This window comes from Saccopteryx bilineata, chromosome 3 (genome assembly GCF_036850765.1).
Source record: "Saccopteryx bilineata isolate mSacBil1 chromosome 3, mSacBil1_pri_phased_curated, whole genome shotgun sequence".
In the NCBI taxonomy this organism is placed as follows: domain Eukaryota; kingdom Metazoa; phylum Chordata; class Mammalia; order Chiroptera; family Emballonuridae; genus Saccopteryx; species Saccopteryx bilineata.
In genome coordinates this window covers 284,663,556-284,689,087 of record NC_089492.1, presented here as the reverse complement: position 1 = coordinate 284,689,087, position 25,532 = coordinate 284,663,556, and the positions used below count along the sequence as shown (strand labels likewise).

Here is a 25,532-nt window from a genome sequence, read left to right as displayed (position 1 = left end):
GTTTTTCATAAGAACAACTGTTAACCTACCCTGGCTCTACCCTGTATGTAGGAGGATTGAAATGAGAGAAAAGGATGAAAAGATTTATCTTTATCCAAACAGAAGATGTATGATTCAAAGGCATTTAAAGAAACTGACTACTGTCTCACACCTGAGTTGCTGGACCCAAGGTGGATTCAAATTTGAATGATGTGGCATTTTGTAGCCATCTTCCTCTAAATGTACATGTGACATCATAATTTCTTTAAGCTATTTCCAGAACTTCACTACTTAAAGCATTTCTAAGCAGCTCGGGTGTCCGTGTGAAATGATACCTGTTTCCAGCACAGAGTACATGAGATTAGGGAGGCTTGTACTCTCCTGCTATCATCTGATGGCAGAAAATAAACTCATTCTGGTAGCCCTTTTCTTTCCTTTCCACCTCCTGTCAGCCTGTAGAACAGCTCTTCAAAGTTATTGGAGGTGTTTTGTCTGAGTTCTGCTAGCAGATTGGCTGTCAGATGTTTGGTGATACCACTGCTTGAGTTAAGAACCCAGATGGGAATGTTGGGGACAGTGTATTGTTCCTGGGGGTTTTGTGGTTAGCTCTGCGGACCTGTTCTGTAGCTTGTTGCTTGGAGGAAGTGAGCTGTGAGATGAACTTTAGAATTTAATCATTCCTTACTGGAATAATTCTAGCACTGCTTTACATTTGTCTTGATTCTTAGTTATTGATGAAGTATCTATGTATCTGTGATCCTTTCTTTAAGTTTAAAACCAAGCAGGTGATATTATTAATGTTATTGTCATCATCATCATCATCACTGCCACCATTTTACAGATTAAGAAACTGAGTCCTAATAGAAGTAAATAACTTGCCCAAAATGGCCAGACAGATAGTAGTAGAGCTTTGGACTTCTTCCTTGGTCTCCTGACTTCTAGAACATTGCTGGACAGTATACTTCTTGAGTCTTACTGGATACTATAGAAAGTGGCATCTCCATGTGAGACTTGGGTTTCCCATTGTCATTATTGTCTGTGAGCCTCATCATCCTGTCCTTCCCTGCAGAGTGGATTTCAGAGAACGCAGGTGGGGAAAAATGTCTCTTTCCCTCTTGGAGGCTTATTGACTTGTTCACCAGCCATAGTGCTGTCTAGGTGAAGTATTTGGGAATCATGTATTTAGGAGTTCACAAACAAGCATGTGTGACGAGAACAATTCTTGAAGGAGGTTTTTGTGGAGTGGGGGGTGATCAGAAGTAAAACTCAAGCTTATATCAGGGCATTAAATAAATAATTTCTACATTACTGGAGGCGAGAGGAAATTCACCATAAGAGAGACTGGAAGGAAAGGGAGGTCTTTCCAGAAGAGGGAAGTCTGGCTTTTCCTCCACTCCCCGCACAGCCAGTGATGGCACACGGCGGCCTGCCTCTTCGGGAGGCTCAGGGTCCTCCGGCAGAGGCTCGAGGCATGGCTGCTCAGTACAAGACAGCAGAGACTAGCCACCCTTCCCTAAGATGGGCAGATGGGAATGGCAGCGTCTGTTTTTCTTTTCTTGAAAACCAGTGAGGAAGCCTTCCTGTGCCGTTTCCAGGAACAAAGAAGTGTCCTAGGTAGGCACCCGAGGAGGCTAGAGGTAAGCTCAACCCGCTGGGAGCCCTACTAGGGAAGTCAAGGAAAGAGTGAGGGGAAAGGGGCAGGCATACTTGTCCGGCCATTTTCGGGTTTCCAAGCCACACTGACCTCTCACCTTTGCACTTTTGCTCACAGTTTTACCTGTGTTTGGAACACCCTTCTCCCCCACTTTGGTCACATGGCCCCGAGTCTATGAGGTCTCATCTGAGTGCCCTGTAGGATAACCCCCACCCCAAACTCCCAGGTGTTGTGTGCTTGCGCTAGGACAGTGACTGAATTATCCCTGGGAAGTAACACCCATCTGTGCACGTCTCAGGCGTCCACTAAACACACACTCTGTTGTCGGCTAGGTGCTAGGCACTATGGCAGATACTTAGGAAAGGAGGACATAAAAATATATATTTTTGAGGGATGTGGAACAGGTGGAGCAGAAAAGAGGTCCTTGTAAGTCACGGTGATGCACAGAGAGTGGGTGTGGTGGCTGGAAGCTGCGTGGAGTGTTTCCAGGTCTGTGGACAGTGCCCTGCAGGGCCAAGGGAAGAGCTCTGTCTTCCCCTCCAGGGTGACAGGGCCCTGTGCCATGGTGGGCCGCACACTAGCCTGTTCATTCATTACATCCCAGAGAGCACTCAGAGCTCCCAGAAGGCCAAGGTTTTCTCTGTCATCATTTTCTTTGCCAGTTTCCCTTGAGACTAACCATAAATATTTGTCATAAGAGAAATCGCAGTGACCCAGGCTGTATTCATGTGAACTCTGCTTTATCCAGGACAGAGTTTTCACATGGTATACATTCAGCAAATAGTTATTAAATACACGAAATACATTGTCTGACTATTTTATAGTTTTTATGTGAAATAAACGATTTTATAGTTTTTATGTGAATTAAAAGTTCATGACTTTCTTACAACCATAAGCTGAATGATACCTAGAAGCACGCTCTGTGCGTAGCAGTACAGCTAGGAAAAGGCGGTTGGCTTTTAGGACCCTGTTTCTCCCCCACCCCTCCCCTTCCCTGGGGTCTCAGATACTGACCTAGATCCACTAGATCCGATGAGGATGGCGGGGGGGTGAGCTGTTGGGTCAGGGCCTAGGCTCTGCTTAAGGTCACAGGAAGCCTCGGGAAACCATTTGAGGGTGGAAGGGGGAAACCCAGTCCCTTTACTCTAGTGAATTAAAATAATATTTATGGGAAATATCCACTTGTTTTATTAGAGGAAAATATTTAAGTAAACATTTCCTGCCAGCTATTGCATTTACGTAAGAATACGTTGTTTTGGAAGCAGTAACCTTCAGTGTTTTCACTGATGTGAAAATCAAGCAGCATGACTTTCCAAAACAGCCCAGCACTTCAGCTTTGTGGCCTTCGTAATATTTCAGAGCAGGACGCGGTGGCCATCGGTGTTGTTGTCTCTATTGGCAACTTGGAAATCGGCAAGGATGATGCCAGTTTGCTTTAAAAGAAGAGCTACTGATAGCTCCTTGTAGCCTTATAGAAACTTAGCCTTGTAGCATACTCCTGTTGTTACTTGATTTTCACCACCAGCTTGTATATGAAAGAGTACACGTGGGCAAGTGTGACTTCACCTGACAGAAGAAATTGAGTCATGGCGAAGGTGACTGACTCCAGGAGGGTGAAGGGGACGTTAGGAGAGGCGGGGACCGGGGGCTCTTCTCACCAGGCTGTGCCCCGCAGGCCTCTCTGCTGCCCCAGCAAGCGCCCGTTTCCCCTCAGCAGTGGAAGCCCTTGCTGGCCTGTGAGCTGTCTAACCTCGCAACACCCCCGTGGGGCCCGCAGGGCAGGTGTGATCCTCACCTCCTGTGTGGTGATGGGGAAATTCAGTCACCCCCAAAAATCCAGCAGTCGGTGTTGGCACTCGGGCCTCCAGCTCAGCCCACTGCTTCCCCTGCTGGTCAGCATCTTCTTGGAGGAGGGGCCGGGAGCCCTCTGACGTGGGCAGGCAGCTGTGAAAACGTCTTACTGCCAAGACAGGGCCTCGCTCCCCTGGCACTCGCGCGGGGGTGCGCGAGCGGTTGGTTGGAGGAGCTCAGTTGGACACGCTGACCTGCAGTCACACGATCACAGGATCACTGCGAAACACAGCACAGGGGGCAGAGCCAGGAGATGTTATCTGCCTGTTTCTGGGATAGCTCCCTGCCCGTTTGCAAGGCACAGTTGTAGGGTTGCTGCAGGACAGCTGTTTAAAAGTCAATCAGCAAGACAAAGCAAGGTCTCTCCATGAGAGACGTATGTGCAGGAGAGAAAATTCCTAGGGTTAAACACAGGGAAGACTTTGCCCCTGTTTCTCTTTAAAAGGTAAAACACAACAGTGAACAGTGTCTAACGAGTTCAATTTTAAAAAAGGAGTTCTGTGTGAGCAGTGTGTTTCATACAGTCTTTTAATTCTCTAACCCGCCTTTCCATCGAAGCCCATCTTGTGTTCTCCCCCTCCCTCCAACAGATCTTGACTGAATACGTGCCATAAGCTGTCTCTGCTTTCTTGGCTGGGGATATAGCACTGAGATGCACAGTCATTTTTCTGCATCATTTTACATTCTAGAAAAGGAGCAGCACATAAATTAACACGTAAATGTACAGTGGAACCAACCGCGACCGGAGTTGCGGAGAAGGAGAAAACCGGGTCAGGGAGATGGGGCATGCTGGCGGGAACTGAGTAAAGGGCCATTTTAAGTGGGAAGTTTCAGGAAAGTCCTCACCCATCTTGTGTTCTTCCTTAGACTCTCCCCACTGTGGCCAGCAGAGTGCAAGGCAAAGCCAGCGCTCCCAGGGCCAGGCCTCCTCCACACGGGCTCTGACACTTCCGTGGAGACTGTCGGGACACAACTCGGGGAAAGAACTGGAAGATCAGCTTTTCACCCTCTCAAGTTACAGCTGGGGAAACTGAGGCCCAGGAAAGTTCTCACAGCTAGGCAGTCTCAGGGCCAGCTCTAAAACCTCAGGCCTTTAGGCTGCAAATCTGGGATTGTCTTTGAAATGGAGTCAGCAGCTGCGGGGTACCTGCTTCCTGTCCTTTTCGGAGTGAGGGAGGAGAAAGTTGTGGCCCTGGCTAGACTTCACACGGGTCTTCACACAAGGCTGAGCTGCTTGGGGACAAGGGACTGAGTCACATTCATCTCGGTGTTTCTGGCCCCACACCCTGTGTGCGGGGTGTAGACAACCCTTGTGGGCTCACTGAGTGGAAGCAGTGTGTTGTGTGTGGAGGTCAGCTCACCTGAACAGGGAGGAGCACGTGTCGTCAGTCCTTCACCAGAGTCTCCCTCCGAGCAAACCCAGGCAGGGCCGCACCGCGTCTGAAAACAAGACAAGACATCGCCCCAAATAATTAGGGCCTGCATAGTTACTTTTAGAGGGACATTTGTGAGATGGGGTAGAAAGTTTTGATCAACATAGAGGTCTTTGGTTGATTTCAGAATGAGTGTAACTTTGTTGGTTACATTGAACTTTTAAAATTTCTCCTAATGTTTACATGATTATTTGCATGCTGTCAGTTCTGATTATTGTCACTGGGTTCCTTCTAAAGAAAAGAAAAGAAAAAAGGGGGGCGTTCAGTGCTGATTTAAAGCCAGGCCCACCCCTCTCAGTGAATGCAGCAAATGTGGGTATGTTCGCTTGCCCATTGTCTGGCCAGCTTAAAAGAACTTGACTGTAAGAACACTTCGATCTGAACTTGTGCCTTTCCTGAATCCTCCTTCTTGGCTGCCTCTGGCTGCTGGGAACAAAGTGACTCTCCTGCCGACCCTGATCAATGATGGGAGTTGGAGCAGTTGGTTTCCTCATGGCCCGGACACCCTTTTCTCTCACGCGTGTCCCCATGGTGCGCGGGCGAGGGACGAGCAAGCCAGGGGAGTCTGGGCGTGCGGCTTCTAGCATGGCCCTGGGGTCGGCCTGGCATCAGGCTGTCACTGTCCTCACTAGAGTAGATGCCTGAAACCTTTGCTTTTTGCCTTCTTACTTTAATCTGGAACACTTTAACACAGTAGCAGACCAAATGGTGACTGAGTCCTGGACCCTTCTCTGGGCCACATGAAGTCACTGTCTCTGTCTCAGAATTCTCATTTGGGTTCAAATTGTCACACAGTGGAGCCCCTCCACTTGCTTGTCGGAGCAAGATTGCAAAGAGTTAACACTTTTGCTTTTTCGGAAAGTTATCTGTGAAGAGTATTAGTTGTTTAATAAAGCGTGCCTGCCCTCCCGATGAACCCGCCAGTGACTCTGCAGTTGGGGTCATTTCAAGTTCACGCGGTGGACTTTTGACTGCCTTCTGTGTCTGTGAAAACAGTCGGCAGCTCCTGCGGGGATCATTCATTCAGGCCTGTAACACAAAACCATTGCCAATGGGCACCTGCTGGGGCGGCTCCCCAGGAGGGCTGGGAGGGAAGATCCCGAACTCATCAGACATCTGTGCAGATAAGAGCCACGGGGGACCCCGCTGGGAGTCCACTAAACGGGCCTATGCTCAGACCCCACTGCCTGGCCAACAGGCTGGTGTCAGAATGGATTAGGGAGCCCGGGTCAGGAGAGGGTGTGAGCTAATTAAAGGCCTTTTACAAAGAGGAACAGCGAAAGAAAGGAGGTGGAGGAAAGAGGTTTGGAGCACATTCCCCAATTTCCAGCACATTTCTTCTATTATCCCTCAAAACAGAAGAAAACCAATGAGAGTCTGAACATTTGATTATTTCTGAGTTGTCATTCCTTCTGCCTGATGCTAGATTGCTTTTAGCTGCTAGTTTTATGGACTTACATTTATTATCAAAGACATATTTTAGAGACATTCTGTTCTTGAAATATTGTAGGTTAACTGCTTGAATTGTGCCCTCCTTCCCTGCTTTTACACATCTGGGCAGTGAGGACCTACTTGTACATTCAGGGCTTCCCCTCTTGCTGGGGAGATCCACTTGCCAGCTGTAGGGGGCAGTACTTATGGGAGGATTAAGGAAACGAATGTGCTGTAATGCTCCTCAGTTTTCCTGGCTGGGGTGGTGGTGGTGTGGTGTTGTGGTTTGAAAAGTCAGAGTGTGCACTATCTTGAAAGTGCTCTCTGATGGTGGTTTATAATTCATCTGACTGTCACACCCACTTCAGACGAAAAGGTCACCTGTGTTTGTTATATCTGCTCCTTTGTTTGTTTATAGCCTGAAGATTTCACACCCCCACCCCAACAAGCTCCGAATGAACTTGTTTATAGAGCTAGGTTACTTCAAATCTGTAGTATTTTCTTAATCAGCCTGGTAATGATACATTTCTTGAAAGCAGTTTTGTTCACACACAAACCCAAAGCTCTTTCTGATATATTTCACATAAACTTAACTGTATGCAAAGAAACATTTGGATTAATTTTGTAACAATCCTAGGAAATTCCAATCAGAAGTTAACAACCTGTTTCCTTCATTCCCGATTACTGGTCTGTCTGTCTGTGCTCTGGTAAAGAGTAACCGTAATGTTAATTTTGTATCTCCTTGCCTTTTGTTTCACATAATCTATTGTCAAAGCTGACTAGGAAGCACGGGTGCACTTTGTGAAATAGTCACTGTGGAGTAATTCAGTTGACCATGTTGAATATGTTAGTGTATTCTTGCTTGAAGTGTTCAAAATGTTACCTTTATCTTTGTTCCTCAGCACTGGCTGTCCAGAGGGTGGGACAGCAGGGACTCTGACAGCGCATGGAAGGGCATTCTGAATTTGAGCTAGTAGCCAAATGGGCACCTTTAAAAATGCTACCAGCTAATACTTACTGCTTCCCCATGTGCCAGATACTATTCTGGGTCTCACATGGAGTGACTTGCTTAATCCTCACAATGACCCTGCGAAGTGTTAGCCCCACTTTAATACACAGGACGTGGGGGCTCAGAGAAATGAGCAGCTTGCCCAAGGCCACGAAGAGAGCCAGGAGAGGAAGCTAGGTTCTCTGATCCGCAGCCTATCTAGTGGGCTTCATTCTCAGACCCTTCTGCAGGGTCGTGTTCGCAGGCATGACCCATGTGAGGCTGTATTCTCAGGACGATGCAGAGAACCGAGTCACAGCTTAGAGCAGGGGTCCCCAAACTTTTTACACAGGGGGCCAGAGACTGTCCCACAGACCATTGGAGGGCCAGACTATAAAAAAAACTATGAACAAATCCCTATGCACACTGCACAGATCTTATTTTAAAGTAAAAAATACAAAACGGGAACAAATACAATATTTAAAATAAAGAACAAGTAAATTTAAATCAACCAACTGACCAGTATTTCAATGGGAACTATGCTCCTCTCACTGACCACCAATGAAAGAGGTGCCCCTTCCGGAAGTGCGGCGGGGGCCGGATAAATGGCCTCAGGGGGCCGCATGTGGCCCGCGGGCCGTAGTTTGGGGACCCCTGGCTTAGAGGGTCCCCACAGTGTCCTCTGTTGTGGCTCTTTGTAGATGCTCTACCATCCGAGCCAAAGCCTGCGGCCCAGACCAAGGAAATGCACGATCGTTATTGGTGACCTAACTTGGTTCTAGTGCCACACAAGAGCTGTCTAAATACAGATGTAAGTGCAGAAAGCTTGACCTCTTATTACTCTCTTGTTTATTGTGTCTACACAACAAGGTCACAACAGTATGTGGACAGTTAAGGATACCAGACTCTGTGCTAGGTGCAGGAGTAGCAGACATGAATGAAATGAAGCCCCTCCCCCTCAGGGTCTCAGTCTCATTGGAGAAGGTCCTCTAAACAAATGCTACAGGAAAGTGTCCCAGCTGCGGCCCTGGCCGGTTGGCTCAGCGGTGGAGCGTCGGCCTGGCGTGCGGGGGACCCGGGTTCGATTCCCGGCCAGGGCACATAGGAGAGGCGCCCATTTGCTTCTCTACCCCCCCCCCCCTCCTTCCTCTCTGTCTCTCTCTTCCCCTCCTGCAGCCGGGGCTCCATTGGAGCAAAGATGGCCCGGGCGCTGGGGATGGCTCCTTGGCCTCTGCCCCAGGCGCTAGAGTGGCTCTGGTCATGGCAGAGCGACGCCCTGGAGGGGCAGAGCACCGCCCCCTGGTGGGCAGAGCGTTGCCCCTGGTGGGCGTGCCGGGTGGATCCCGGTCGGGCGCATGCGGGAGTCTGTCTGACTGTCTCTCCCCGTTTCCAGCTTCAAAAAAAAAAAAGAAAAAAAAAAAAAAAAAAGTGTCCCAGCTGCTAGGACAGAAGTCTGTGAGGGTGCCTTGGGGCAGACTGCTCTACTCAGGGTGAGGAAGGTCTGTCTACACATAGGAAAGAACCCCTGGGCCAAATCTTGAGGTCTAAGGAGATCTTTGCCACGTGGACAGGAAATGGTGGGGACAGGCGGGCATGCAAGTCACAGCCCAAGCTGAGAGTCTCGGGTGGGGGGCAGCGGCACCAGCACGTACGCAGCGGGCCCTCCCCTGGAGTTGGACAAATGTGCACATGACACGAGTGCTGTTCCGTTAAGTTTTGCTTGCGTTCTCACCACGTGGTTTATGGCCCTTTCTGCTGGGTCCATTCCTGTCCAGTGGGGAAGACGTGGTTCTGCACGCAGCACTCGCGACTGTGGGAAGGTGCATCTCGCCCCAGTCTGACAGATAGATAACCACAGAATGAGAGGGGCTCCCTCTTCTCATGGACGTTAACCAGTGTTGGGATGTTTGTACATTTAAGCCACCTGCCGAGTACATTCTCAGGTGATGTCTCCATAAATAGGACCTAACTTTAGCACAGCCTAACTAATGCTGTTTTGGATGCTTGTGCTCAGAGTCAGCACTGAAAATTGGCCAGGTGAAGGACTACTATTTGATCGTTCTGTGTGCCAGGCACAATACTGGGCACTTTATTCCTTTTTAACTACTCTCCATCCTCCTCACTTCCAGTTGCTCGAACACCGTGGTGTCACTCTTGACTCCTTCCTGTCGGACCATGTCTCGGCCCCTCTGCAAAGCCTGTGCGCTGCACCCAGTGTGGACACCCGCCTTCGGCTGTGTGCTGCTGCCCCACTACCCACTGACACCCCGGCCTGGCTGGTGGAAGCAGCCTCCATCCTTGTTCCCCTTTCTGACATCGATTCTCCCGGCGACTGGAGCCACCCTGTCAGAATGGAGCTCGGGCTGTGTCACTGTTGGTTTTGGGTTGTTTTGTTTATTTGTTTTTTAAGAAACAATGTTCCAGCCTTACTTTGTCATCTTGTTCTTTGAAGTTCTGAGGCTCATTTTCAGTCCATTTCGCACTCTTGCTAACAGAGGAGAGTGTGGCACTTACCTGAAGATTCAGAAACATCCAAGGCAGTGAATTCCTGTTCCCCCCTTGCTCCAATCATTTGGGAGACTTGGGTCAGCAAGGCTCAGGATCCGCTGAGAGACCCCCTCCTTGCCCATCAGCCAAACCATAGGCACCCTGCGAAAAGAAAAGGTAGCTGTCCGACTCACCTCAGGGAATTCTTCTTGTCTGGTCCCCAACTTGTTGCCTTGGACTCCGGAGGGTTTGTTTTCTTCTCTAGATGCTGCGTCCCGGATATGCCGGCAGCCCAGGAACAGGTGATGTCTGGGTTCATGCTTATCTGGGAGGTGCTAGGAGATCATCATCAGCTGCCACTAAATACGATCCCACGTTCCCCGTTACATGCGAATGTGGGGTGTTGAAGGACACCATTAGGTGTTTTGACCCTTGTGTTGTATTATTTACTGTAGGTGCGTGTCTTCAGAACCTTCAGTTAATAGAAGAATAGCAGGGGCGGCCATAAGTGTAGAAGCTGTTTAAAGTCAGGGCATCTGGGAGAAGAAAATGGATGCGCTGTGGCTTGAAGGGGAGGGAAACTGAAAGGACGGCATCTTAAAGATTGAGCAGGTTCCGTTCGATTTGTCAGGCTGCGAGGAAGTTCCAGAAAGATTGAGGGTACCAGATATGATTGCTTTGAGCTGTACCTACAGTAGTGTCTGTGAAAGCACAGATTAGGGTCTAGATTTAACCACAATCAGTGCGTTTATCTTGTTTAGGGTGCAGAGAAGGAGTAGAACCCATCATTTCTATGAAGTGGGGGTGGAGTTAGGTGCCAAAGTGTCAAAAAGGAATGCAAAGCACTGTCCTGGGGGCGGGGGCACCCAGATGACCAAACCCCTGGTGGTACCCTGTCATTTGCATTGCCTGCCACCACCCATGTGGCCTTGTGAGAAAAACATACAAACGTGATCAACTATAGTAGCGTGCCCACGCTGATAGAGCTGCACACATAAGTAGTTCAAGAGTGGGTCCCCCTGTGGCTGGTATGCAGGGAGAGCCATGAGTAGCTCTGCACGGGCACCCCAGAGGGCCAGCCTAAAGCTGAACAGTCTCAGGTTTGTAGGATTCCTGCTGGATGAGGGGTCAGGAAGAGGGTTGGCTGATGTGGGTCTGTCCCCACAGTCAACTTTTAAAATCTTCCTGCTAGATATCTCCATCCTGAGTAACAAAGGCCTTTCTCCTCAATCCAAGGCCTTTCCTCTGTTGTTTTCTGCTCAAATGAATAGCAGTCATTTGCAAGATACTGTTGGTTATCTAGAGCTAAAGGCTAAGGGGAAGTAATTAATTGAAATTCAAGACTTGGGGTTCCTCTGAGTTTTATATTTTTTAGAGTCAGACCTCTAAACCAGCGCTGTCCACTGTATTCCAATAGAAATACAATGTGAGCCACATATGTAATTTAAAATTTTCTAGTTAAAACATTAAAAATGGGTGAAATTATTATTATTATTATTTTATTATTGTATTTTTCCGAAGTGAGAAGACGGGGGAGGCAGACAGACAGACTCCCGCATGTGCCTGACCAGGATCCACCCGGCATGCCCACCAGGGGGCGATGCTCTGCCCATATGGGGTGTTGTTCCATTGTAGCCAGAGCCATTCTAGCTCCTGAGGTGGAGGCCATAGAGCCGTCCTCAGCGCCCGTGCCAACTTTGCTCCAGTGGAGCCTTGGCTGCGGAAGGGGAAGAGAGAGATAGAGAGAAAGAAGAGAGGGAAGGGTAGAGAAGCAGATGGGCGCTTCTCCTATATGCCCTGGCCAGGAAACGAACCCGGAACCTCCACACACCAGGCCAACACTCTACCATTGAGCCAACCAGCCAGGGCCTTGAAATTATTTTTAATATTTTTATTTAACCTGTTATATCCAAAATATTGTTCTAATGTCATCAATGTGTAAAAATGTCTTACATTCTTTTTTTCACCTTCAGTCTTTGAATTCTAGTATGGATCTCATGCTCACAGCATATCTTCATTTGCACCAATCACATTTCAGACGAGATCGGGCGCATTCAGGGTGGTATGGCCGTAGACGCTTGCACCAATCACATTTCAAGTGCTCAGTAGTCTTCTGTAGCACATGGTTGCCCTATTGGACAGTTCAACTCTAAACTGAGATGAAACTGAAGTTGTACGTTATCAATTTGCGTCGCACGTTTGAACGAAAGAGTTTATGTCTCTGTGATTAACTTGATTTTTGAATATCCAAGCTATCGTATCTCTCCACTACTTTTTTGTCAGCTTCTGGTCCTGTTGCTGAGTGATTAGTTTCTAAGATTTCCCTCGCTTTTAAAGGAAAAAGGAGGGAATTGAATAGGGAGAAGACCTTTATACAGTTTGCCTTTGTGGAAGGCTCCGTTGCCGTGAGGAATCTTCTACAAGATCTAATCGGTGACTGAGCTGTTTTTATTTTGTATCCTTGGGTTGTTTCCTTCCTTTTTTCCTCCTTTCCTGCTCATTTGTCAAAGTTTATGCAACATTCTGTTCATGATGTTTTTGAATATGGTGGCATTTCAAATATAGGCATAACTTTTATGAAGTTAATTTTTATTTTTAAAAATGAATTCTGCCTTTGGTGACATATTCATGAAAAGTTTCATAAACATGTTTAAATTATGGAAGAGTTGATCAATGGAGTATTGTACTGTATAGTATGTGTGCTCTTTAAAGAATAATGAAATAAATACCAGGACCTAAAATATAAAGAAATAAATACCAAGACCAATCAATAGTCAGCTTAAAAGATAGAATATACTAATAGATTATAATAGAATAATATACTGATATAATAGAATATACCGGAATATTCTAGTACCTTTGAAGCCTCTGTGATCATATTGCCTTCATTTTCTTCATACCCTGAGGTAATCTCTGTCCTGAATTTTGTGCTAATCATGTCTTTCTCTTTTGTGTATAGTTTTGCCATATTTGTATATGTCACTAGACGATGTATTTATAAATCTTGCCAGTTTTGAACTTATATACAGAATCATACTAAATAGATCCCTTGTGAACTCATTTTATTTACTCAGCATTACTGTTTTGAGATGCATCTGTGTAGCTTATTCAGGCTCACAGCTGTCTAGTACTCCATTGCACGATTGTGTCACAGTTTTTATTGCACCATTAGACGTTTGGACTGTTTTCCAGTATTTTGCTATTGCGAACAATGTGGCTCCTTAACACTCTTGTTCACATGTTCTAGGGCCGTGGACCGGTACCAGTCCACAGAGAAAGAATAAATAACTTACATTATTTCCATTTTATTTATATTTAAGTCTGAATGATGTTTTATTTTTAAAAAATGACCAGATTCCCTCTGTTACATTCGTCTAAGACTCACTCTTGACCCTTGTCTTGGTCATGTGATACATTTATCTGTCCCACCCTAAAGGCCGGTCCGTGAAAATATTTTCTGACATTAAACCGGTCCATGGCCCAAAAAAGGTTGGGGACCACTGTTCTAGGGCACATGCACTAGGATCTCTCCAGCATCCACCTGGGGTGGAGTGACTGGGTCATTGAGCACTTATTAGTCCCTTTTCCTTTGTGTGTTAAATGGTCAGTATTCATTTAGATTTTATACATAGTTATTATTTCTTTTAATTATCTTATAAAAGATAATTCATTTACTTCTTTGCATATCCATATGGGGTAATTTTCCATCTGCCAAATAATTTTCTTTCATGGCTCTTCTAGCAGTGGATTTTTTTGGGTTGGTATTCTTTGTCCCTGAAAATATCTTTATTTCACCCATATTTGTAAATCTATTTTTTTTTCTGAATTTATAATTCTGGAATGGCAAGTTCCTTTCAGCCCTATAATAACATTATTCCATTGTTGTTCTGTGATTTCTGTTGAAAGAGCTGTCAGTGTTATCATTGTTCCTGTGAAGGTGATATCCCTTTTTTCCTTTGACTGCTTTTAAGATTTATTCTTTAAGTTTTTAATAATAATGTGTCTAGATATGTATCCTGTATGGGATTTGTAAAATACCTTAAATTTGTAGTTTGATGCCTTTTGACAATTTGTGGAAATTCTTGACTAGTGTCATTTCAAATACTGCTTCTGCCCCTTTCTCTCTCTCTTTTCCTTCTGTGACTCCATTTACACTGAAGTTGGACTTTTTCTTTGTCCTTTTCTTTTCTTTTTTTACCGTGTCCCACATCTTTAGGCTCTTTTCTGTATTTTCACCCCCTTGTTTGCTTGATTTTCGTTGGTTTGTTTTGGTGCCTTGATCTGGGCGTTTTCTGCCAGCCTCGTTTCTAGTTCGCCGTCCTCTTCGGTGCTCTCTCTACTCTGCTCTTTCAGCTGTCTGTTAGAATTCTAATTTCCGTTCTCTGGTAAAATTCCTTATCATTTTATAATTTTTGGAAGATCATTATATACTATTTTAAACTCTGTAGCCAATCACTCTAGTGTCAGGATAACTGGTGAGTGGTCTTCTCTGGGTCTTTTTCTTTGTTTTCAGCCATTTCGTTGACTTATATATCTGGTCTTTTTTTTTTTTTTTTTTTTTTTTTTTTTTTTTTTTTTGTATTTTTCTGAAGCTGGAAACGGGGAGAGACAGTCAGACAGACTCCCGCATGCGCCCGACCGGGATCCACCTGGCACGCCCACCAGGGACGAAGCTCTGCCCACCAGGGGGCGATGCTCTGCCCCTCCGGGGCGTCGCTCTGTTGCGACCAGAGCCACTCTAGCGCCTGGGGCAGAGGCCAAGGAGCCATCCCCAGTGCCCGGGCCATCTTTGCTCCAATGGAGCCTCGGCTGCGGGAGGGGAAGAGAGAGACAGAGAGGAAGGAGAGGGGGGAGGGGTGGAGAAGCAAATGGGCGCTTCTCCTGTGTGCCCTGGCCGGGAATCGAACCCAGGACTTCTGCACGCCAGGCCGACACTCTACCACTGAGCCAACCGGCCAGGGCTTATATCTGGTCATTTTTATTGAATGCTGGACATAATGTAAGAGAAATCTTAGAGGCTCTGCCTTTTGTTCTATTTTTTTTTTTTCCAGAGAGGATTTACAGTTCTTCTTTCCTCCTGTCTTCTGGTGCCCGGTGCCTTGATCTCCTCCCAGGTCCACCTCCCCTGCAGAACTTGTTTCTGAGCTTTTCATCTGCTGGAAAGGGTATAGAATGGCAAAAATTTCCCAGTGGGACTTGTATTTCAGTGAGGAGCAAAGCCTGATATTTAAAGAGGAGACTCTTGAGAAGGGATTATTTTTTCTGGGGTGGGCAATGGAAGGAGGGATGTGTGTGGTGGGTAGAGGATCAGCCTCAACCCCTGAAATCATAACAGAGGCCCTTAAGGAAACTTAGTCTTGAAGAATCGGTTCTGTTTAGACCAGAAAATGGGTGAATCTTTCTGATAAGCAAGGATTAATTAGCTCTCCTTTAAGTAGAAAGTCTATTGAACCAGAGCCCCTCTTTTCCATTCTTTCTAGTAATTGAGGGTTTTCTTGTAAAAGCAACACAAGACATCAGAATAGGCCTGTTGAGTCACCTTCAGAAAGGGCAACTGTTGAGCCAAATGGACTGTGTTTTTTCTTCCTCATTCCAGAACTTATTTCTTAGGCCTAGAATTTTTTCACCTAGGAATAGCTAATTCAGCAATTAATGGCTGATTCTGCTTAGAAAACACCAGATCTGCAGGAAATAGATGGGTGTGAATTCTAAGTGTCCTTGCCCAGGTCACCCTTTGCGGGGTTATAAGATGGCAAAGGTAAGAATACGTACTGAAAGGTCACCAAGGGACATGCGGGCAGAGACCAGAGGGCTCTGAGGAGCTATTAGGAAATATCGGTAAGCTGCAATTGTATTTTTAGTCCACCTGAAGGTCGTGGAAACATCTGAGTCCATTTAAAAAAGAACCTTCTTTTGGCCTTTCATTTGAGCCTGGGATCAAGCCACACTCAGGAGAAATGAGACAGTACTTAAGTACCTTGGATCTGATCTGCCTCCCGTGCCCATGCTGTCCCCAAAAAGAGAGGTTCAGCCTCTGTCATTCTCCCAGAGACTAAAGACCTGGTCCCAGGCTGTGGTCTCACTTAGCAGGCGTCACACTTGCAGAGTAGTAACTTCCCTGAACCCTACCCAGAATGAAGTATTGGCCTTTGTATCTCTAGCTTTCCCCAAATGCAGGCTCCATCCCACCCCCACCCCCTCACCCCCATCAAAAGTTAGTTGTAATAAACAGTACCTGAGCGTCCACTGAAAACACTGCATCCCTCTTAGACGACTAGGTGGTGTGGCGAGAGCCGAGGAGCAGCAAAGCCGCAGAGGAGAGGAATGAAGACCGAACAGGGGAAACTTCCCGCGTGGTTTCATACCCTTGGAGCCTGGGCAGTTCTTGCTTATTCTCTTCCCATGGTTTCTGGAGTTAGACTTGCTTCGCCAGACCAGCTTTGACAAATTAAATCTTTTAGCATTGCTCCTGCACCTCCTTCAGCACATCCTGCTTGGAAGCTGGGGAGAGGAGCAGACCTCGTCTCCATAGGCAGGAGCCCTGGGAATCGCTGTCCTGGCCCCCACCCCAGCTGGCCTCCGTCTTTCTCCCCAGGCTAATTGGTATGTGCAAGTCCTGTGATCCAGTGTGTTGGAATGTGACCCTGTAATGGACATTCACAGAACCTTCTTTCTTTCCGGGGTCTTTTCAGGTGGTGACAGTGACAACTTGGGGGAGGGGAGGAAGGGGAGCCTGGGCTGCACTCCGCGAGCAGTCGGAGTGGCAGAAAGGGGTCAGGTGTCTGCGCTGGGGTATTGCTCAAGAGCTAGGATGGCAGCCTGACCCTCTTTCTTTTCCAGGGATGTGTGTAATTTTTCCAGAAACTGTTTAATTTATCTACTTACCTCAGCTACCTTCCTTTGTCACCGCCACTGCTTGGAAAAAGAAAGGTGTCTTACCTGGTGTCTCTGTAAGATTGTTACTGGCGTTTAGGAAGCAGTTTTCCCCAGAGATAATAACAAAGGCCATGGCCTGACCTGTGGTGGCGCAGTGGATAAAGCGTCGACCTGGAAATGCTGAGGTCGCCGGTTCGAAACCCTGGGCTTGCCTGGTCAAGGCACATATGGGAGTCGATGCTTCCTGCTCCTCCCTCCCCCCCTCTCTCCTTTCTAAAAAAAAAAAATTAAATAAATAAATAAATAAATAAATAAATAAATAAATAAATAAATAACAAAGGCCATGGTTAGGGTCCCTTCATGTACTACCCAGTATCAAATGTGGGTAAATACACCCAAACTTTTGTTAGCGGTAATCGTGGCCTTTCAGGTTTCAACTGTACAACGGTGATAACAACAGAGCCTACTTCCTAGGTTTGTTGTGAGGATTACACTAAAGAATTCCATAGCTGTCAACCCCTTAGAACAGTGCCTGATTTGTATGTCGTAAACAATTCCAAAAGTTGCACTATGGTCTTCGGCAGTTGGAAGTTTTCGTGTGCCAACTCTGCTATATCCTCGCTTAAAATTTCATTTATTTGGCCCTGGCCGGTTGGCTCAGCGGTAGAGCGTTGGCCTGGTGTGCGGGGGACCTGGGTTCGATTCCCGGCCAGGGCACATAGGAGAAGCGCCCATTTGCTTCTCCACCCCCCTCCCTCCTTCCTCTCTGTCTCTCTCTTCCCCTCCAGCAGCCAAGGCTCCATTGGAGCAAAGATGGCCCGGGCGCTGGGGATGGCTCCTTGGCCTCTGCCCCAGGCGCTAGAGTGGCTCTGGTCGCGGCAGAGCGACGCCCCAGAGGGGCAGAGCATCGCCCCCTGGTGGGCAGAGCCTCGCCCCTGGTGGGCGTGCCGGGTGGATCCCGGTCGGGCGCATGCGGGAGTCTGTCTGACTGTCTCTCCCCATTTCCAGCTTCAGGAAAAAAAAAAAAAAAAAAAAGAAATTTCATTTATTTGAAGATCCAGTTGGGGATAGATTTCTTCCTAAATACCTCATCAAGGTATTTCAGACCCTTGAACCATACGTGACTTTTCAGTAGGAAGTTCAGCTTATAAGGGTCCCTGGCTCTGTGCTTGTTCTCTGATGTCACCCATCTCCTGTCTTTGGAGCTTTTGGCACGAAAGAGACTACATCCATTCATTTGAAATACAAAGTATTTTACAAGAATGAAGTCCTTGTGACTGTGAATGAGGTAAACTTGAGCTTCTTTTCAATTGTGAAATATTCTGTTTCATTTCTAAATTTCTGTATTTGGAGAATAGGGTGTTTATAATTGAGTTCTTTAGTCTTTCCTCTTTTTGAGAATGAGTATAAGGTGATTCCTGCATCACAGGATGAGAAATAAAGGATTCACTTGGAGAGGGAGGGGGAGTCGGGCACTCAGAAGAAAGACTAGGATTTATAGTAATAACCTTCGGCATTTACATATTACTTTGTGTTTTTTCCCAAGTATGTTTAAAACCAAGGTCTCTCTCATCTCTGGATTAACCTAGCAACTCTGGGGGTGGCGTTCCTAAAGACGGTGTTGTGTGTTTTGCTCGTGTTCACCCAGCTGGTACTAGGGACAGATTTGGGATTGGGACTCCGTGCCTTTCAAAGTCTGCGCTTTCCTAATGTTGAAATAATTTATCTGCCTAGTCAGGCATGTGGTTGACCACTTCAGAGGGCTCTTTTCCACATCATACTCTATCTCTTAGTTCAGTGCTGAGGCATGGGCCATTTATGCATAGTGGAAACCTTTGTTAGATGGCGAAACTGGAGGTCTTGTGAGTGGAGAGACGTGTGTAGCACCAACTGTGCAGAAAGCCCCCCCCCTCCGACTTCTGTCTGTGTGCTTCAAGGTCTTTTCAAGCAGTAGTCAAGGGGGCCTGTACCCTCAACATGACCCCGAACCCGTTCTGCAGAAAGTGTACAATGAGGTCTAGCTGACCAAGAGCTAAAAGGTGGGACACCATCCGTCCTCAGCTGGGTTTAAAGAGTCATCCTGCACACGTGATTCTTTATGATTGGTATGGAGGAACCCCGGGAAATAGGACGCGCTTAAGTCACAACACTTTTCTGTTGTTGAAAATCGGTCTTTCTGTGGGTATTCTGCTTATTTCTGTGCTTTTAGCCTTGTAGCAAACTCTACTGTTCCTTATTACAGAAAAAGCAAAACCCTATTCCGAGAGTGCTTCAAGCCACTCTAAGCCTCTAGATTAATCTGAAACACAACCGAGTTCACAACTGGGTCAGAGCTGTGGAAAACAGCGCGGGTTCAGCAGGCGTGTGTCTAAGGCTAGTTTAGAAGCAGGACAATCTTGAGGTCTGACTTTGTTGCTTATGTTTAGACCTTGTGTGCTGAGATAATTCTGGGTGGCTTTGGATAACTTTGTTTCTTAACTGAAAAGGAGTGTCTGCTGCCTGATAAGTGTTTATCCGTGAAATAGCAACATGGTGTATGTCTTAGGGTAGGAGGGCTTTTAGATCTCCAGAGACTAAAATAAAAAGCAAGGTCATTGGCTTAGGCATGTTACTGGAGTAGAATGTAGGTCTTAGCTTTAAAATGTCTTTACTGTTCTATTTAGGGTCTCTTTTCTGGATTCTTTCCCTCTTCTCTTTTTGCCTTAAGGGGGCTGCACACAGTCACACCAAGTAGAACTGAAAACAGTCAAACCTGCTCTACTTCTGTGGATAGAGATCTGGGGTTCAAAAATGCCTCTTTCTTGCCAAACCTCAACTTGTTCCATGCTTTTTCCTTTTACTGTCCCTCCCACTCCCGCCCACCCCCTTCACCATGTGGCAGAGTGAGGACTAGCTGTTTGGTTTGCCTTGTGTTGGTGGCAGATACGCACTGCTGGTGGGATCACATTTTCCTTTAACCCTTCCTGGGTCAAAAGTATCACGAAAGGTTTTTGGGTTTTTTTTTCTTTTCTTTTCTTTTCTTTTCTTTTCTTTTCTTTTCTTTTCTTATCTTTTCTTTTTCCTTCCTTCCTTCCTTCCTTCCTTCCTTCCTTCCTTCCTTCCTTCCTTCCTTCCTTTTTCTTCCTTCCTCCCTCCCTCCCTCCCTTCTTTCCTTAACTTTTTTTTTTCACATTCCCTCCAGCATTGTAGGATAGTTCTGAGTTCTCCAAATCTTGACACCATTTTGTTGTGATATGCTTTTTTTGTTTTAGAGAAAGAGACAGACAGACAGGAAGGAAGGGAAGGAGATGAGAAGCATCAGCTTGTAGTTGCGGCACTATAGTTGTTCGTTTATTGCTTCTCATACGTGCCTTGACTGAAGGGCTCCAGCCAAACCAGTGACCCCTTGCTTTCAAGCCAGCGACCTTGGGCTCAACCCAGCAACCATTGAGTCATGTCTATGATTCCATGCTCAAGCTAGAGACCTTGGGGTTTCAAACCTGGGTCCTCAGCATCCCAGGTCTTTGCTCTATCTACTATGCTACCCTGCTCAGGCACGAAAGGGTTTTTCAGCATCAAGACAAAACTAAGTCTGAGAATTATTTTTAACTGTGGATATGTTAACGATATGGAATAGTGAAGAAGTGCACACCCTAGTTCTGGAGTGACATGGGTCCTCCATGACTTGAAGGAGGGCTTCCTGTTTGTATACCAGTGGAAGTGGAGACAACTGAATTTGAAGCCTGCAGGCTGCTTCTAAGAAACTTTTACACATGGTGGCTGCTGCGTGCCAGACACTGTGCCAAGTATTTGCATCATATCCTTCACTCTTCAAAGCATTGCTTTAGCACAGAGAATATCTGTTTGTTTGTTTGTTTGCAGATGGGTGACCCAAGGGTCAGAGAAGATCAGCAGCATATCTAGTAAGTGGTAGAATAAGAATTTGACTCCTTTGACCTGTCTGATTGACTACCTGGGGGCAGCCCCCCACAAAGTTCACGTCTCCCTTACTTACGGACACAAAATATAGCTGGGTCTTCCAAATCGTGTGCTCAAGCATAGCTTCTCATGGACCATGCTGAACGGAATCGGGGCTGGGCTGGCAGCTGGGACCTGCAGCTGGACAGCCTTATACTTGGGAGGATCCAGGACTCCTCACACTGTGGAGTCCTGCCTCTTCTCCCCCCTTTCCTGTTATGCGTGCTCACCATCTGCCCTGGTGACAAAGAAGGTGCTTCCACCAGCAAGTCCTTGGTGGAGCAGGGATCTTAAAGAGGAAATTTCCATTCGGTAAAGAACTGTGAAAGAAGAACCCCAGAGGAGAGGGAGAAATTCTAGCCCAGGCTCCTGTTACACTGGCCGAATACCCTTGGCATCACGCTTGCTGAATAGGATAAAAGGGTCCGGGAAACTGATAGGCCAGAACAGAGGGACACAGTGTGAATTTTCTTCTCCCTCGGCATTCCAGCTTCTACTTGAATGTCAGTTTTATAAAATCATCTGTTCTGTGCACAGCCCCAAACCCTGCCTAATTTGCGGTGGCTCCATTTCTGGAGACAATGGGATTATTTTTGGAAGGCGGGGTACTGACACGACTGTGTGTTGGCTGTGCAGCAGAACTGACATCTTGAAGTTCTTCTGACATTCTTACCCCCTAGCTGAAAGTATGGCTTCAGAGAAATTAATGATTTCAGGCTGTGGCCAGAATTCACAAGTGTGGCGTTTGCCATGTGCCGAAGTTTCCTTAAGCAAACGGGGTTGGGGGAGTGGGGTGAGGCGGGTGTCACTGTTGTCTTTGCAAATGTAATAGCAGGTTTTCTGAAGGACATTCTGTTCCTTGGAACCTTTCATTTTAGCTAGGGCAGTGTTCACTTGCAGCCTTAAGGTTTTTGCGGACTTGAAATTGCTACAAAATGAACTATATTGCCTTGTCTCTGCAAATTCTCCTTCTGGTGTTGAGGTAATGCATGTACCCAGTAGAGTTACAAATTATCTGCAAATTACCTTCCAATTGCTAGTCCTTTTCCACTGTGTATGCCTCCTGGCACGAGCTCCCTGCCCTGGTGCTTCTGTGCCCCCTCCACACCAGCGTCCACGTCTCTGTGGCCGCATGGAGCCGGCTGCTTTGCTTGCGCACTGTCGCACTTAACCTCACGACAGCCCTGTGGGATCTGATTATTCCCATTTTGCACATGAAGGAATTAAACCATCAGCCTCCATGCTAGTACTTTACATGGATTATCTAGTGCTTTATGTGCATTATCTAATTTTGACAGCATCCTTGTAAGTGGATACTCTTATCTCCATTTTGAAGATGAGGAAATGGAGACTCACAGAGGTTAAGTTACCTATGTCCATGATCTTGCAGCTAATAAATGTCCCAGTCAGAATTCGAACTCCGGTGTTGATGCATGCCTGTCTGTTAAGCCTCACACGTACCTCCTGGCTGAGGTCCTGGAAAGCAGAAGCAGAAGCCACTTCTCAGCTGTGATTCTCGCCCACTGGCCTGGCGCATGGGATCCTGGACCTGGATGATTGAGGGGCTGATTGACTGATTGGCTGGATGCTTAGCTGGGTGGTGTTTGCTCCTTTCCTGATTAATGCCTTTGAGCCCTTCTCCCAGAGCCTCCGGGGTCGCTTTTCCCTTTGTCTGAACAGTCTGAGTATCTGCCTTCAGCCTTCCTTTTCCATTTTGACCTCCATGAGCATGTGAAGAGCATCTGTTCTGAAAAACTTTCCACATAAACTCAGTGTCCTGCACGGTCCCTCCCACGTGCTGTAGCTCTCACGAGTATCTCCACTCTGTTTTGACGATCATCTTCAAAGTCAAGGACGTTGGTGAAATAACACTTCACAGCCTCAGAGAAGACAGTGCCAGAGGGCACCCTTGAGGAGTGCTTACTGGAACACCCTGCCGCCCCTGCCCCTGTTCTCACCCTGTCTTTGGGGGAGAAATAATATCCAGGGTGGGATTGACTTCCCCACTGAGGTGGGAATGAGAGCTGGCACTGGAGAGACTGAGAGAGATGGGCACAGGTCCATCCTTTGGTGTCCTGGAGGCCGGCACTCAGAGACCCAGGGGGGCGGACCCGGGGCCCAGCCTGTAGTCGCCGGCCCCTTCACCAGACTGGCTTCAGTTTGGTCCCTATAAAGTGGCTCTCACTGTAAAACCTGACCAGCCTCTCATCAGTCTGGGTTTGGTCAGATGAGAGATTTCAAACAAGTCTCCTGAGTTCTCAAAGCCACGTTTCTAGGGGGTGAAGATTATTTTGTAATCATGTCCTGCTAATATCTTTGTATCCTTTACTTGTCCTCACAGTTGACGAAAGACAAGTTCATTTGGCTTGCGTGAGTGATCTTTTTACACACGGAGAAGTGGGAATTCAGCCGGAAGTCCCAGAATAGGTTGGACAGATGCAAGCACCTTTCCGCAGTAGAGGCCAGGCACCTGAAAGCATGTAGGAAATCCAGCATTTCAGGGAAGAGCACTCTCTTAGGTCACCTGATCTTATCCTCCCAAGGACAGTAGGGACCAGACGGTGCTGGGGGTGCCAAGGTGGCTTGTGGCGGCAGAATCAGTTGGCATTTAGGCTGTTGGCTCAGGCGCGCTCAGAAAACTTGGATATTAAGCTTGTTTTATTAATGAGAGGTTGCTGGAGAGGGGCTGGCAGTAGGCATTTTGCCTAAATTACTGTCCATATTCTTGGGAGGGGGGTGCATTTTGGCATTTTTAACTTCTTCCTAGTCAGCTGCTAGAATAGATAGATAGGGCCTTACCTTAATATCTCTTCCAATGAAATACCTCTTTTCAAGCAAAGTAAGAGTTTAGGGGAATGGGAACTAGGTGACCAGGACCCTGAAGGGAGCCCGGGTGCTGCGGGACCTCATCAGGTGGGGCCCGAGCCTCCGGCACCCTCACCATGCACTCTACTGACAGCTCTCTGCCCCCCACCCCACTCGCTCCCAGGGCATCGGGGAGGGGAATCTTTGTCCTTACCCTCAATGGAGAATGCTGGCACCCTGCACAGTTCCAGAATAGAGCAGGGACTCCTGGCCCTTTCCAGAGCAGGAGTCATGTTTCCCTCGCCCTCCTGCATTCCCGAGTGCTAACAGTTTGCGTCCCACAGCCCTGTTGCTGGTGGTTCCGCGCACGGAATTGTTTTCTTCTCACGAGGCTGTCCCCCGTGAGAACCGGTCCGGGCTGCTCTTTGTTTGTGTCCCCAACAGTACCCAAACCCGTGCTGGGCCCAGAGCGAGTGCTTAATAAAGACATTCTAACTTGGATCACAGATCAGACACTGTCAGAGCTGGAAAGGATTTTGGAAACCGCCAAGTCCAACACTCTAATTTTATAGATGGTACCACTCCAAAAACTTCCTTTGGAAAGGGTTTTTCTGTTTTTTGTTTTAAGTGATAAATCCTAATGAAAATGACCATAATTCTACATCTTTGGAAGGTTTTCTTCAGATGATGCAGGATGTTTGTCTTTGGACCAGCAGCTGACCTGGGGATCACAGTGAGAATGCTAACTCTATTCCGCATCCTGAGCCGTGGTCACTAACCCTTTCAGCCACATGACACTGTTGGTACAGTCACTGCTGTCCAGGTCCCGAGAGGATGGCTCGGGGGTGGAGCACCTCGCTCAGGGTCGTGTAGCTGTGGGCTCTTAGATGGGGTCCCTGGCTAAAGCCCCCACTTAGCAATTCACAGTGCTGCCTTTGCAAACCTCCTGCGGAGTCTCCATCCTAAAGGAAATTGTAACACTAATTTTCATTACCGTTAAGTTCTCTAATTAGGGGATGACAGGGAAGGGAAGGCAAAAAGCAAATAATGATAAGGATTGTGTCTCCAGAAATCACTGCCCTAGACAGTAAAAACATTTGGACGAAATCAGAGAAAGGAGTGTTCTTGTATCTGTTGCTTTACGTGGGATTGTGTCTTCCTCTGGTCCCTCCTCTGTGCCCAGCTCCCCTCCTGGCATCGAGAAGCCTGAGGACTGACAGCATCCAGGGCAGGTCTGGGTAGCCCCCCTTGCCAGCCCATAATGTAACAGGCCTCCCGACGGCTGCCTGGTGTCCTGGGTCTGCGGGGCCGGCTGTTTGTCTCGCGTCTCTCCCCTGAGCTTTATATCTGAATAACATTCCTGTGAGTTTTCTAAAAGGTTAGTCCTGGGTCATTGGCACTTAAACTGCTTGTTTTGGTAGATCCTTCCCGAGAAGGTTAATTATATATTTGATATCCTCCCTTTTTATGCCTGAATGATGAGGATAAGTACCCTGTGGTTTATTAACTGTCACTTTAAACCTTTTCAAACTGTCTTGTGACAAAACATTGTTTTATGTCCCTTTTATTCAGTTTTGATGAATGAGACAGCGCCTCTGGTTAAAATAGGCCAGGATAACTAAAAATCTTGCTCTGATGGGTGGGGGAGGAGTTTTCATTTGAAGACATGAGTTCAAGTCTGCCACTTCTTGTGAAAGGCGACCTAACCTGGGAACTTTTCCACGTACTTTTTTTTTTTCTTCTTTTGACAAATAGGGCTGGGCACCTAGGCACTCAGTAATTATTGAATAAGTGAAAGAAAAGGCTTCAATTAAGGGCAGTTGATGTCTCTAAAAATTTTGATACCAAGCCCTAAAGCAACAATTTGCCACATTTTCCATTTCCTATCCCACTGATTGTTAAGAGCAGAGAGCCTCTGTCCTTAACATTATGGAATCCCAAAGCTCATCTCTCCTCCCCCAGCCCATTTTGTTACACCTTTACTTTTCCAGTAAATTTGCAAGAGAATTTAGGAGGGTCAATGGTTGTTTTCTAAGTTCTGTGTCTACTAGTGTCAGCATCCCATGCTTGA

The 25,532-nt window shown here is 47.0% G+C and overlaps 1 protein-coding gene across 5 annotated transcripts in view; it reads left to right on the top strand.

Annotated features, from left to right (window-relative positions):
• The window catches only part of VPS13D (vacuolar protein sorting 13 homolog D), a 242,546-nt gene that overhangs the window by 165,031 nt on the left and 51,983 nt on the right, over nt 1-25,532 (top strand). Inside the window, exon 66 of one of the 5 annotated variants that reach the window (XM_066270407.1) lies at nt 9,466-10,390. The exons of the other annotated variants lie outside the window; for them this stretch is intronic. Within the exon in view, the coding sequence (XP_066126504.1) occupies nt 9,466-9,786 (321 nt within the window). The 3' untranslated portion in view covers nt 9,787-10,390. Of the gene's footprint in view, nt 1-9,465; nt 10,391-25,532 lie in introns of those variants that run through there. 5 annotated transcript variants of the gene reach the window in all.